This window comes from Alligator sinensis, unplaced genomic scaffold (assembly GCF_000455745.1).
Source record: "Alligator sinensis unplaced genomic scaffold, ASM45574v1 scaffold682_1, whole genome shotgun sequence".
Taxonomy (NCBI): domain Eukaryota; kingdom Metazoa; phylum Chordata; order Crocodylia; family Alligatoridae; genus Alligator; species Alligator sinensis.
Genome location: NW_005842011.1, coordinates 1,434,673 through 1,449,091, shown reverse-complemented (window position 1 = coordinate 1,449,091; position 14,419 = coordinate 1,434,673). Strand labels below are relative to the sequence as shown.

General features: G+C 44.4%; 1 protein-coding gene across 1 annotated transcript in view; it reads right to left on the bottom strand.

Annotated features, from left to right (window-relative positions):
• LOC102377482 (plasminogen-like) overlaps window positions 1-14,419 on the bottom strand; it is a 103,649-nt gene that overhangs the window by 71,871 nt on the left and 17,359 nt on the right. Inside the window, exons 2-3 of the mRNA XM_025202008.1 lie at window positions 7,235-7,329; window positions 4,385-4,463 (exon numbers count right to left, since the gene is read on the bottom strand). Coding sequence (XP_025057793.1) covers window positions 4,385-4,433 — 49 coding nt within the window. The 5' untranslated portion in view covers window positions 4,434-4,463; window positions 7,235-7,329. The remainder of the gene's footprint in view (window positions 1-4,384; window positions 4,464-7,234; window positions 7,330-14,419) is intronic.

Genomic DNA, 14,419 nt, shown 5'->3' with positions numbered 1-14,419 from the left:
TGGGCAGAAAACAACAGAATGCAGTTCAACAAGGAGAAATGCAAAGTGCTGCACCTAGGGAGGAAAAATGTCCAGCACACCTACAGCCTAGGGAATGACCTGCTTGGTGGCACGGATGTGGAAAGGGACCTTGGAGTCCTAGTGGACTCCAAGATGAACATGAGTCAGCAGTGTGACGAAGCCATCAGAAAAGCCAATGGCACTTTATCATGCATCAGCAGACGCATGACGAATAGATCCAAGGAGGTGATACTTGCCCTCTATCGGGCGCTGGTCAGACCACAGTTGGAGTACTATGTACAATTCTGGGCGCCGCACTTCAAGAAGGATGTGGATAACCTGGAGAGGGTTCAGAGAAGGGCCACTTGTATGGTTAAGGGCTTGCAGACCAAGCCCTACGAGGAGAGACTAGAGAAACTGGACCTTTTCAGCCTACTAGAGAACCTGGACCTTTTCAGCCTCCGCAAGAGAAGGTTGAGAGGCGACCTTGTGGCTGCCTATAAGTTCATCACGGGGGCACAGAAGGGAATTGGTGAGGATTTATTCACCAAGGCGCCCCCAGGGGTTACAAGAAATAATGGCCACAAGCTAGCAGAGAGCAGATTTAGACTGGACATTAGGAAGAACTTCTTCACAGTTCGCGTGGCCAAGGTCTGGAATGGGCTCCCAAGGGAGGTGGTGCTGTCCCCTGACCGGGGGGTCTTCAAGAGGAGGTTAGATATGCATCTAGCTGGGGTCTTCTAGACCCAGCGCTCTTTCCTGCCTATGCAGGGGGTCGGACTCGATGATCTATTGAGGTCGCTTCCGACCCTAACATCTATGAATCTATGAATCTATGAATCAACAAACTTTAAAATGGATTCTCCTTTAAAGGAGAAGAAGATGAGAAACTGCGGCTTTTCCCTTTCAGGCTGGCAGATTTCCAGCCTACGAAAGGCTGCTTGGGGCCCCCACATGCCTCACACACCCCTCCCTTGCTCCATATACCCACCCCCTGTCCCACACACCGGAGGGTTGGGGCTTGGGGGAAGTGGGTCAGGAGTGAAGGGCACTGGGTCAGGACTGACCATCAATGTTTACAAATGGGTCCTGGTACAAAAAAGGTTGAGATCCACTGGTCTAGATTAACTTTTACAGAACTAACGTGAGGACATCTTTGATAATGTTTATATTATTAAGATGTGATCATTCTTCTCTGATTCCAATAAACATGATTGCATGGAAGATTGCATGGTCTTGGATGTTTTGATGAATTAATGCTGTTTTTCCCAAGAGAGGCAAAGTGATCAGCGCAATACAGTTACACAGGTTATGTGAAAAGCCCAGTGACCACTGATGCAAGCCATGTTACAAGGGGCCCGTGTGACCCCTGATAAACGCATTTAAAGCAGAGCAGTTAGCCCCAGTTATGGAAAGCAACATTCTAGTAACTACAGTGGGCTTTATTTGGCATTACCCAACGCAACTGGAAAACAAATTGGCTTAATTTACTTAAGCTTTACAATAATCACTCTGCAATGCAATATTGTTCTTAATTATAATTTAGCACTTACAGTTATTGCAGACTGCATCTACAGTGTACTTGGACAAATAAAACAGATGCACAGACAAATTCTGCTGTCATATTAGTGTAAATTTAGGATACAGTCCTTGATTACATTGCAAGGGCCCGATCCTGCAAACTCTTACTGACATAAAAAATCCTTACTTATATATGAAGTCCCTTTGATTTGAATGGGGCTACTCATTCCAGTAAGGGCACATCATACTTGCATTTAAATATATTAGAATATTCCTTAACATTGAGCACATCTACACATGCAATTAATGTGCAGCACTAAACTCCAGCACATATCACACCAGAGTTTATTGCTCCTGGGCACTACGTTTGAAGATGTGCCTGGGACCGCAGCACATTGTGCCAGATCAGAGCAGCCTTGGCTGTCGGGCCTGCCAGCCCAGCGCTACTCCAACCCTGCTCCACATGCTGTGGAGGGACTGGCTAGGGCATGAGGGTGTTCCAGTGCAGAGCTAACCAGCAGGCAGCGCCTACACTGAAGCACCCTTGTGCCCCAGCCAGACCCATCAGCATTTACATGTGCCGTGCTGAGGAGTAAAAAACTCGGCCATAGGATAGTACTTGTGTTTACAAGTGCTAACCTAAGACGGAGATACTTAGTTTACTATGTCCTAATAGCACTGCACGGACACACGCTAAGACATTTACTGCAGAGCTAATTAGGCAACTGCAATAAAGCCTCATGTAGACATGCCTATCAAGTACTTAGTATAGCTTTTTACTTAAAGATCCTTTTGTATTATTTCTAAATCCTTTTTTCACATTCTAAAATCTATCCATACCTTATGCAGGTAACTATTGATAGCTGTTTCTTTTATACCCGTCCCCGTCCCCCCCCACACACACACACATTTGAGCATACACACCTGCACACGTACAGAAGCGTTACTGTTCTATTCTGTTATCTTTCTTCATGTTCTATGTGTGAAAATATTATATAACCATACGAAACATCATTTACTTGCTTGTAACTGTATTATTAAAACAGCCATTACATCAGTGCACTTAGTGATATGCAAAGTCTAAATAAAGAAACGCCATCAGGTTTTGACATCTGATGGTCATTTAATTTGTACAGCAGGCAGAGTGATTATTCCAGAGCATTTGTAGAGCCACGTCAACCAAACACATCTTTCAAAAGCATACCATATTTAGATTTTTATGAATCTTCTGATGTTTATCTTTTGATAATTTTGCAGTATTTAGACAACTGGAGATTAAATTATAATCTATTGAATGCTGTATTGTCCCCCCATACCAATAAGTAACTTAAAAGCTGCTGGTAAGAGGTCAGGCAGAGATGAGAATAAAATCTCTGGGATATAGCAGCATATTCTCTTTTCTTTTTACTTTTTTTTCAAAAGCAAATAAAAATCTGTACCATACAGTTCTGAAATAGTTCATATTAATATATGCAATACATAGACATACTGGTAGGTCCCAATCCAAAGTCTAATAAAGTCACTTTTCGCTGACTGAAATGCATTGTGTATGAAGACTGCCAAGCCCTGATTTGTAAAGGTACTCATCATCTCTGAAAATTAATTCAGTAATAAGCCTTATGCCAAAATGAATTAAATGGGCTCAGCATAAAAACACTGAAGCGTATATCATATTTCCCTGTGACTTTAGCAAACAGTAGGCTAGACAATGGCTTGAAATGTCCATTATCACTAGGTTTCTCTCAGAAGTCTCATGATTTATATATACTATTGAGCGCTTCTAAAACCTTTTTGTAAGCTTCTGAAATGTGGTATGATAAAGTAGCCAACATATCAATGGGTGAATTTTTATGTGAGTTGCACAGCATAACATAACCACAAAAATTAGCAAGCATCATATTGGTATATTGCATTAGAAAAATGTATATGTATATCTACATATCTATATTTATATATATATATATATATATATATATATGTGTATAGTATCTCTCTCTCTAGAGATAGAGAGAGAGAGAGAGAGAGAAATTCTTGAAATTTAATTCATTCTGTCATAAGGATTATTACTGAATTAATTTTCAGAGATGATGAGTACCTTTGCAAATATATATATTCTATATATGTATATATGTATATATCTATATATGTCAGGTAATGTCACATATGTAGGATTAAATATAATTAACAATAGATACTATACTGTATAATTTATAATAATTAGATCAAGATAAAAAATTGGATATGGAGACTCTTAAGCTTTGAAAGAATTGAGAATCTGGACTAGGCTCCAGGTATAAAAGTTGTGGCTGATGCTGGTGTCTTTAATAAAAGTCTAATTCAGGAACCTCAGAATTTTGGAGCAATTGAAATTCAGCTAGAATTCAAATATTGCAGCCTGAGCCCATTTCTAATATTAAATAAGACTGAATAGTAGAAGCAGTTAGTTGAGGCAGGCAAACCCACTGTCTGTATGCATCATACTTTATCACAGATCCTTCTCAAAAGAGCTCCAAATAAAGATGTGAGAGCAGATTAATGCTTTGGGCAGTATGGCTTTGACATAGATCTTTATATGTCAGCAAAGTTTTAATTTTCACTTTTAAATACATAGTTTATCATTCCAAAATTGTGTGCTTAAATTCAGTACTTCCTTAAATATAAATAGAAAGATTTTCAGCATAGCAGATCAACCAGAGCTCTCGTTTTGCTCTTTAAGAGCTGTGATTAATCAGCATCTCTGGAAAGCAAGCCCTTTTAATTAATCACTACTTATTTATTTTGGTACCTAAGTGCAAGAACCCAACGTTAGGAAATTTGGGCCACAATTTAACTTTAATTAAAATGGACTGTAAAGAAATCTTACCTGAGTATAGAAATAAAAGAAACACAAAGGCATCTTTGCTAATCCCCATTTTGGGCAGGCTGGCTGAGTGCTGAAAGTCCTGTGTGTCAATGGACAAAGTTTTATTGACTCACTAGAGTTAAACAGCATCAAACAAATAAGATAGTTAAATTAGGTTAATCATTCTCCTACCTCTGTGACCCTTTTTCTGCCATGGTCTAAATGTTCAAACATTACCTTGAATTGAAGATCTTACAAAATAATATCTAAATGTTTGTATTAGATGCTGGGAAAAGGTGAAAGCACTGTTATTGTACAGGGAGTGCTTTGCTCTCAAAATGTAATGCCTTATTTTGCTAAAGTAAAAGCATAGGTAACATTCCTGCAAAATATAGGAAAGGGATCTGAGCAGAACACAAATCACTGCTCTTCTTCTTGAGTAGAACCTTGTGTTCAGCTCAAAGGACCTGATGCTGATCTTGGTTACATAGCTCTGTTGACTTAGATGGAGCAATTCCTGAATTAAGGAATAGAAGGACTAGTCCAGGGGTGGGCAACTATTTGACTGGAGGGCCACTTACTGAGTTTTGGTGAGCTGTCGAGGGCCACAAGGGTAGACCTGCCCCTTGACAGGTGCCCCACCCCCTGGTCACCATCTTGGGACTAGAAGTCCTGCCCCCTAACCCCTGCCACTGGAAGTCCATCCCCCTGCCCCCAAAAGTACTCATTTTGGGAAGGAGTTTTGCCATCTTGGAACCAGAAAAAACAAACAAATCATACACTAAAAATCAAACATCAACTATAATATTTTACTTTTATTTCAAAAAATATTTTTGTCCTGATTTACATGTGTTTGCATAGTGCATGTAGAGGTGATTTCATAATAGCTCAAAATAAAGTCTTACTTTTGTCTGTTGTGTGTGGGGTGTGGTTGGAGGTGCATATGTGGTGGAGTGTGGGATCTGTGCAGGGCTTGGGGCGTGGGTGGAGGGTTTATGGGGGGTAGGGAAGGGTGTGGGGAGGTGGGTATGTATGGGGGAGGGTATGTGTGTGTGTATAGGTGTGGTGGGTGTGGAGTTTGTGGAGGGTGAGGGTGTGCAGCTCCCCGGACCCAACCAGAGCTGCGTGCTGGGGTGGGGTAGCGGGGTAGGTGGGTAGGGGGAGCCCTGTGTTTTGAAGCCGGCAGCCTGGCCTCACTCCCTGCCACCACTTGCAGCTCCTGGGACTTGGCTGGGAAGTAGGGAGTGGAACCAAGCCACCCTGGTTCTATTATGCGGGATTCCCTGACACTTCTGGTGGAGTCCCTGGAGCTGCACGTGGAAGCAGGGAGCAGAGAGGACCACCAGCTGCATCTCGCAGGGCTTCCCCACAGTGGTGCGTGAGTCCTGGGAGCCCCATGCAATGGAACTAGGCTGACTTGGGATCCGAAATCCTGCCACCCCACTGGGGACGAACCCCGTGCTTCGGGGGCCATGCTTCCACCAGCCCCAGCCCCACTTTCCATGGTCCCCGCAACTGCAGCTTCCCTCCATGCACCCTCTGCTTCCCTACCTGCTGCACCTGGAGCACCGTGGCAGGGACAGGAGAAGAAGCCACTGGAGTCTGGGTGAGCCAAGCAGTTCCCCAGGTGGCTACGTGCTGCCCTGGCAGGTGTGTGTGTGGGGTCGGCATGTCTTGTTGGGCACCTGCCAGTGGCCCAGATGAAATTGCCTGGCAGGCTGGAGGCCTGAAGGCCATATTTTGTTTGTCCCTGGACTAGCCTCAAATAATGTTAGCTCTATGAGATAGTTTCCTTCAATAGATTCATCAGAGAAATCTTTCTCTTGCATTTGTTTCCTCAATATATTTTTGGGTCTGATAATGTTATATTGTTTATTTGAGGAGCAGGATTGTTGGATCTTTTTTTTTGGTTTAATAGGTAGTAATAACTAATATGACTGTAATTATTGGCATAGTAGCTACTTAGGACTCTGCCCTTCCAGAGGCCTAGTTTACCCATACAGTCATGTACCCGGAGTACCTGATGTCTTCGCCCATCTATGTTCCGGCTTGATTTCAGTATCAACACAGATTGTGTTCCCTAGGTGGCCTTTCTCTGAGAGAAGTTGCACTGGAACATCTTATTTCATGACTTCCCAGTCATATTAGACAGGTGAGGGTGCCTGACCTCATCTATGAATTCAAATAACCAATGCCTTTCCAAATCTGACATGGAGGGAGTTGAATATTGACTAAGGAATTTAGGATTTAGAGGGAGCTCCTGAGTCATTAAATCTATGAGTCTCCAGCCTGTAAATGCATGAATGAAGAGCTCAGGCAGACTGGGAAAGAGCTGTGTGGATATCCACATGTGTTACGTTGCACAGAGTCCCACAGAACCCAGAGCTGGTCCCATCCATAACTCTGTGAAAGCACTCTCATTTTCACAGCAGGATCCCTTCATACCATACTGTCTAATTTTCTTCACCACTAGGGTTCCCAACCCTACAGGATCGCCCTGGAGTCTCCAGGAATTAGATATAAATCTCCAGGAGATAAATGATAGGGCATTCATTAAAATAAATATTAAATGTTGAATCTGATATGTATAGTAGTTGTTTTTATAATGTAATAGTAATGTGCATTTGCCTCCCTGATGTAAAGTCATTAATGTCATTACATCATGTGATGAAACCTCCCGGAATAGATTCAGAGAGAGTTGGGAACCCTATTCACTACTGTGTGATGCCAGGGAAAGGGGACTTTCATTAATGACAGGTATTAATCCCATCAGCAGAGCGGGTAACTTGAGAGAAAAATCAGCTCAGAGAAGTCACTGACACCTAAAGGGAGGAACAGGTTAGTGTTGCAACCAAATGGAAAATAACTGACCTGAAAAACAAAGGTAAATAAAGAACCTATCGCTCTTGATTTGAGTGTCAGCTGTGTTGATCAGGCTTGGGCATTATTATTTTCTATTTCAGAAGCTGAAAGTGAAAAATAGAAAATACCATCAAACATCAATAGGCACCAAATTTCTAGGGGTTACTCCAAATTTCTGATTAGGCTGCATATCCTCCTAAATTTTATGACCGCATAAAACGCTCCTCATTCCCTCTCATACCACAGCTACATCTACAACTGCCCAGGGTTCATCATGCCAAGCAGTCTCTGTCTGCCGCTTCATGTTTCTTACCACTCTGGAGGTCAACCTTTGGTTGGGCTGCAAATAGTTCAGAAGGGTGTGTTGTTTAGCAGTTAAGACAAGGACAAGAATTAAGGACTCCTGGGGGGGCATCCAGACAAGCACACATGTGCAGTATGCAGTGCTACAGACCCATCTGTGGCACCGCACATCACGCACACCACACATGCAGGTGTTCTCCACACTGCTATTTTGCAACATAGGGGTAGTTTTTTTGACAGCGAGAGATCCCAGTGTAAAAAAAACCCAAGCCTAAAAAAAACAAGGCAGTGCACATGGCGACAGCATGCACTGCCTGAAACCAGAGCCTGGCCCGCCAGAGCCACACTCTGGATGCTGGCCAGGCTCCCTGCTGCTGTATCGCTGTGGCTGTAGCTCCCAGAGGCCCCCAGGATCCTGTGTAAGGCTGCTGGGGCCAGTCCAGGCACTGGCTCCATCCAGCCTCCCCTATCCCACCTAGGGCCACATGTCATGCACCAGAGCGTGCATGCACAGGTGTTCCCCAGGGATAAGTAGCAACAGCACATATTGTGCCGCTGCTATTTGTCCCAGAGGAAACACACATTTCCACTTATGGGGATGTTCCCCTGAATTTACTACACTAGTAAGACTCCTTGGATAATAGAAGAACTTACTTTAAAAATTAATTTTAATATTGCTAAAGGCTCAGTCTCTTCTGTAGGTTCTGGAAAACTGTATCAGGTTGTTTTCGAACAATTTAAATACACTGACGTTAAAGCATTCATGCTATACCTAGATGCCGCATTGGGCTAAACTAGATTCCCATGTCAATACTCAAGAAAATAAAATGAACTCTGAAGCCACAAACCTCAAAAATTAACAATGAAAATGAGATTCTCAGTTGTATTTCTGCAGTCAGACTGTAAAACAATAGCCTCCTGGAATTTCTCAAGCTAGGTCTGGTTCCCCTCACTCATGCTGGTTTTCTCTTGATGCAGTTCCATAGACTATAGTACAGTTGTTATTCCTGCTTTACTTCTTTGTAAAGGAAAGAATTGAGTTCTCATCTTTGTCAAGTATGGAGATGAAGTTTTGCAGGAATATTGAATGAAAAACTTCATGAGGCCCCAAAGATCTGAACATAGAAATATTGTCAACATACTGGTCATACAGGACATTGGCTACCCAAAAGCAGAATATCAGGGTCAAAACAGAAGTACATCCTTCCTCTGCTTTCTCCATGTTCCTCACTTTTTGCCTCTTGATGATAACATGCTAATTTGCATGTATATAACAGTGTTTGTATATCAATTTTCACCCTGAATAAATAGATTTGCAATCAAGATCCAACATTTTTTAAAACAATCTTCTTCTAAATTGGAAGGAGCTGTTAACCTCACATTCTCTTTCTGCTCCTTTTGTGCCCTGTATTTTGTCCAAATCTTGTCCCAGTTCTGATCTGATAGTGTTTGTTCTCATTTGTTTGGTATCTCAAAGGCCTGCCTGAAGGTAGAACCTTATCAGAGCTTAAATCAGATTTGAGGTACTTCTTCAGTTAGCACAATGGTTAAAATATAATCAGCTGCAGACGACTTTTTAAATAAAAGTTGACCCTTGAAATTCAGTTTACTGTAAAATGGAAAAAAATAAAGATAAGCCAGGAAGCCAAGACAAGTGATAGTTTATATAATTCATGTGTTTAAACATTGTTTCCTTAATCTTCTCTATCACAAAATGCCAGGAAAAGTCACAGAGATGTCAACTATAAGCTGAAAGGGAAGAAAAGCTGTAAAGACAAGATTTGGTGGTTTTGAGGGAATGACCTGAGTGCAAAGTTAAAGGTAGGAGACAGCTGTCAGGATTGGAAGAATTGGGTGAGTGAAGAAAAGGGTAGTTTGGAAAGAGGTCAAGGAAGTAGGCTGGCATGCAACTATGGGAGCAAGGGAGGGCAGTTCTGCGTTTACTTCAGAAAGGAGGAGTCAGTGAAAAGGATGAGATTGGGAAGTATGTAGTCTGGCTTCACAGAATGAAAGAGTAGTCTGGCCACAGAATTTAGGATTCCTGAAAGCAGTAAGAAGGTATTTAGATAAATTCTAAATTGAGCAACTCAGAAGCAATTGCTATATTTGCGGAGGGAAAAAAATTAAGGCTTGAAAAAAGATTATAATTTGTAGCTAAGGCCAGTCAAGGACAGGACAAATTATGGCATTGTTCCAGAGGTATGGCAGGTACATTTCTCACAAGGGAGAGTGGGTGAAAAAAGAAAATTTGTGGGCAAGCATATTCTCAAGATTTCTAACCATAGAAATGAAAATGTCTGAGTGAAGGGAAGTGACAGTGAATTGGAGCGTTGAAATAAAAAGGGTTTTTTCCCCCTAAAAAAATGTTAGTCTTTGAAATGCGTACTGGGACTATCTATTTCTTCTTGCAGTTTCTGAAGAGTCACTGAAGTCAAAGACAGTCAGGGATATGTGAGATGGAGAGGTTAGAAAGTGAGCATGAGGGAGATGCAGAATCGAATGCCACCTGTACAGAAGAGATGCACAAGAGACATAGACATGAAAAGCCCATGGGGTAGTGGGATAGGTGGACAAGTGATGTTGGAAACATAGCAACTGTCCTTCTGACTTCTATGAAATAAGTTCAAGCCCTCCGACAGCCATTCTGGGACCAGCCTTCAATGGAGAGAATAAAGAGGAAAATGCAATGCCCTCTCCAGACTAAAAACCAAACAGTTAAGAGGTATGAATCAAATTTTACGTATGATGTCAGTACTAGCAGCAGTCTATATTCAGTATTTAATGTATGAGGTGTTATAATCAGTGGAGAGCCTTGCTTGTTAAGAGATCACAAAGATAAAAATATTCCTCATTATTTTATGAACACTTTATGGCAGTAGCTACAGGCCTGAGTAAGAAAGTAGTGTATAGTACAAGATCCAGTGGAGAGCTTGGGGTCACTCTAGCACAACCCCTCTCCAATTATCTCAGTACATGGGGGAAACCTACATGGCTGTATCTACTACTAGGAAGATGCAACTATTTCTTTCCTTTTTTGTGTCCTTGTGACAAGGTATTTAACAGAACTTGCAGATTCACTGGAATCTGAGAGGCTGCACCATGAACACTTCTGTTATGGTTTCAAACTTGCACCTCTGCATTGTCAACCATACACCTTAGTGCCTGCACTGCCTCAGCACCTAGATGCAGCTATATATATGTGTATATGCATATACAGTGATAGTGTTGTGATGCATCCTGTTGACACACGGGGTAAATATGTTCCATCTGAGAGAAATGCCTTTGTCTAGGGACCAGTTTTAAGTGATCAGAAACTGATTTAAACCTGTAACAGAACAGACATTCAGTGCACGTAAACCAATTTGAAAATGGCTGAAACCAGTTTGAGATAAACCTGGCTGAATGTAGTATCAGACTTAACTGTTTTGGCTCAAACAGGTTTATGCAATATCTGTCCCAGACCCCTTGCTGATTTAAGTTAAACCAGAGACCCCCAGCATCCCAGCATGCTCTCTGGGCTGGGCTCTCTGCTCCAGCCCAGCCCTGGCCCCTCCCCTTTGCTCCCCAGCCAGAGCAGGGACAGGCAGGGTGGGGGTCTAGCCAGGAAGGGATTTAATTCCCCACCTGTCTATCCCATGGGCAGGGACCCCAGCCGGGTCTGCTGGGTGCTGCCTGCTCACTGCTCCATGACCCCTGATGCAGAGGGGAATAGGGAGTGGGGTTAGTGCCTCCTCTACCCCCACTGGCAATTGGGTCTGCTTGCCCTTGCCGCCTTGCTCCCTGCCCCCCCCCCAAGGGCCCTGCCTTCCTGTGCCTCCTCCCCATTGCTGCAGCAGGATGGGGCAGGGCCCTTTTTGGGGGCAAGCAGCCCCTGTCATAATGCAGGGGAGCGTGAGCCCCTCCCTGGCAGAGCCTCTGTGCTGTGGGACCAGCAGAGCTGAGGTGGGCTGCACATGGCAACACCAGGGTCTGGAACCAGAGCCCTGCAAGCCCCCCGTAGTACTGCCATGCTCCACAGCAGCTGTGCCAGCACCGCAGAGTGGCCCCCGCTGGGAAGGGGCTCACTCTCCAGGAAGCTGTGATGGGCTGCTGCCTGCCACAGTCACTTGCCACTCACCACACCAGCTGCCGCGCAGGGGCAGGGCCCAGCCCCTGCCACTCCATCTGTGCTGGGGGAAGCCCCTCCTGGCAAGAGGGGGCTTATTCAGCCACTGGCCCCAAGGACAGGCCGAGCAGTGGATGCAGCCAAGCAGGCCCCACTGTGGTGCTAGCAGCCAGCAGTTGAATAAGCCCCCTCTTGCCGGCCCTGTCCCCACCCAGCAGCTGGAGCAGCAAAGTGAGTGATGGTACTGGGCAGCAGCCCATCACAGCTTTCTGGCACATGAGCCTCTTCCCAGCGGGGGCCGCTCTGCAGGGCGAGCAGAGCCGCTGTGGAGCGCGGCAGTGCTGTAGGGGGCTTGGAGGGCTCTGGCCTGCTCTGTACCCCAGTGCTGCTGCATGCAGCCTGCCACAACTCGGCTGGCCCCACAGCGCAGCCCACCCATTTTGACAGGGGCTCCTGCCCCCAACAAAGGGCTGCAGCAGTGGGAAGGGGGCATGGCTAGACACCAGCTGGCAGGGCCCCTTTGGGTGGGGGCGTTATTCCTCCTGGAATTGTCTGGTGGAAGGGACAGGAGGGGGACTATTCTGAGGCAGGGAGGTCGGCAGCAGCGGCAATGGCAACGGCAGGCAGACCTGGCTGCCAATGGGGGTAGAGGGGAGACTAACTTTCCTCCCTGCCCCCCTCTGGAGGAGCACCTGGCAGACCTGGCTCTGGTCCCTGCTGGTGGGCTAGAGATGGGGGAATAAACCCCTGTCTGGTCAGTTCAGCCCAGACTGGCCATGCCCCACCCAGCACAGCTTCCCTGCAGCTCAGGACATGCTCTAGCACCACCCCATCACCTGGCCTGAGCAACTGGAGGCATGTGCCTGCATTGCCTCAGTCCAGAGTAAATGTTTGTCCTGTTACAAACCGGTTCAGCCTAGGGAGGTTAAACTAACCTGCAAAGGTTGAATCAGTTTAGGCTTCGGCTTTTTGAATATCTGTCCCTAGCCTTTATGTACTTTCTTACTTTTATTGTTCTTATAATGTAAAGTAAAGATTATTTTGGTGCTGTAGTTGCTTTGCATATGGAGTTATGCAACATAAATAGTAAAGAAAAGTAACTTCTTAATGGATGAAATTCAAAAATTGTGCCTTTTGTTTTATTTCTTATTCTAAATGCTGGTTTTAAAACAAGGAGTTGATTCATATGCAGTCTCTCTCTTCTGGGTCTTGATGAGGAAATCGACAGGGCCAAGACCATCCCTGTGTTCCATCAGCTTTTAGCACACGTCCCCCCACTAATGTAGGACTCCTGTACAGAATGCACAAGGTCAGTAGAGAGGCTCTCTGTGTGCTGATCAGCCCTTCCCTTCTCATACACCAATACAATCTAAATCTGCTGTTAAAAATTCTCTAGTTCCCAAGGTGAAGCACTTGGACAGATCCACGGATAATCTGGCAGCTATCTTGAGTAGAGAGAATAAAGTGAAAATGTATTGCCCCCTCCAGGCTGAAAACTGAGAGAGAGTATCTATGCTAAGTGTTCTATTCAAGAAACAGATTTTACATTCTAGCCTGAGAAGTTGTTCAATTACCCATACAGATCCTTGTCAATCTCTTGCAAACAATGAGTTTATATAAAGTCTTGATATTTTGATACTTTTTTTCTGAAATAGAAAGCTGCACACATTTGCACTGCGATATATAGTATTTCACTGCAGTATCTCAGCCATGGCTCTGATATTTCAGGAATATTTCCACAGTCAGCAAAGTGTAATTGAGACAGAATGTAAAGTCTGCAATTCTTGCTGTAGTCTCCAACATAAGGACAAAGTATCACCATTTTTCACGTTTATAAATCAAAATAGTACAATTTGCATTCGACCTCTGCATGTTGTAAGTTTGATCATTGACCGCTACAGTCTTGTTCCTACTGTTAACTCATTAAGTTGTGCACAGTAGGAGGAAATGCTAACCAATCAAAATTAAAAGCACTAAAAGGGCAAAGTAGTAAATGACACTGTTATATTTCAGCTGCATTGAATGGGGTAAATTTCCTTACCCCATTGAAGTCAATAGGTGTTTTACCTTTGATTTTAGTAGGTTCAGAATTTCATCCTCAGCCTCTTTCTGCCTCAACCATACAGGACTGTATTGTGGATTGTTAACATTAATAGATTTTTAAAAATAATATGTTAATATATCAAAAAAGAAAATAATGTGTATCTAGCATATCTCTGAAATTCTTAGTCTATGAGTACATTATGTTTGTACTAGCCAATTGCCCATCAAGAATGACGGGGGGCGGGAGGGAGGCAGGCAGGGACGGAGCACGGCCACCCACCACCCCGCGCCGCCACAAGCAGAGGGCAGGGGGAAGCTTGCCCCGCCATCCCTTCCATCCCTCTCAACCAGCACCCCATGCTGCCACTGCCTCCAGGGAGCAGGGTCAGGGTGGAGGGTGAAGCCAGCAGTGCTGCCCTCACCCCCCCGCTCTGTCCACTCCATTGCTGCTGTCTCCAGGGACCAGGGCCAGGGGTCCCTGCTCCATCCCCTCTGTCCCTGCCATCATGGCAGTGCTCTGCCATGCTGCTGCTGCTGCCTCTTGTCCGGAAAGCTCTTGGAACACTCTGACTGGTTGTTTCAGTCAACATTGTGACTGGCTGCTGAGACAACCAATCAGTGTGAATAAAGCATTATGAACAGACAGACAGACTAAGGCCTTTATTATATTAGAATTCAACCACACTGTGCATAACAAAACGAATCCACAAACAGTCCGATTGGACATTCCTTCCTGAGGCAAG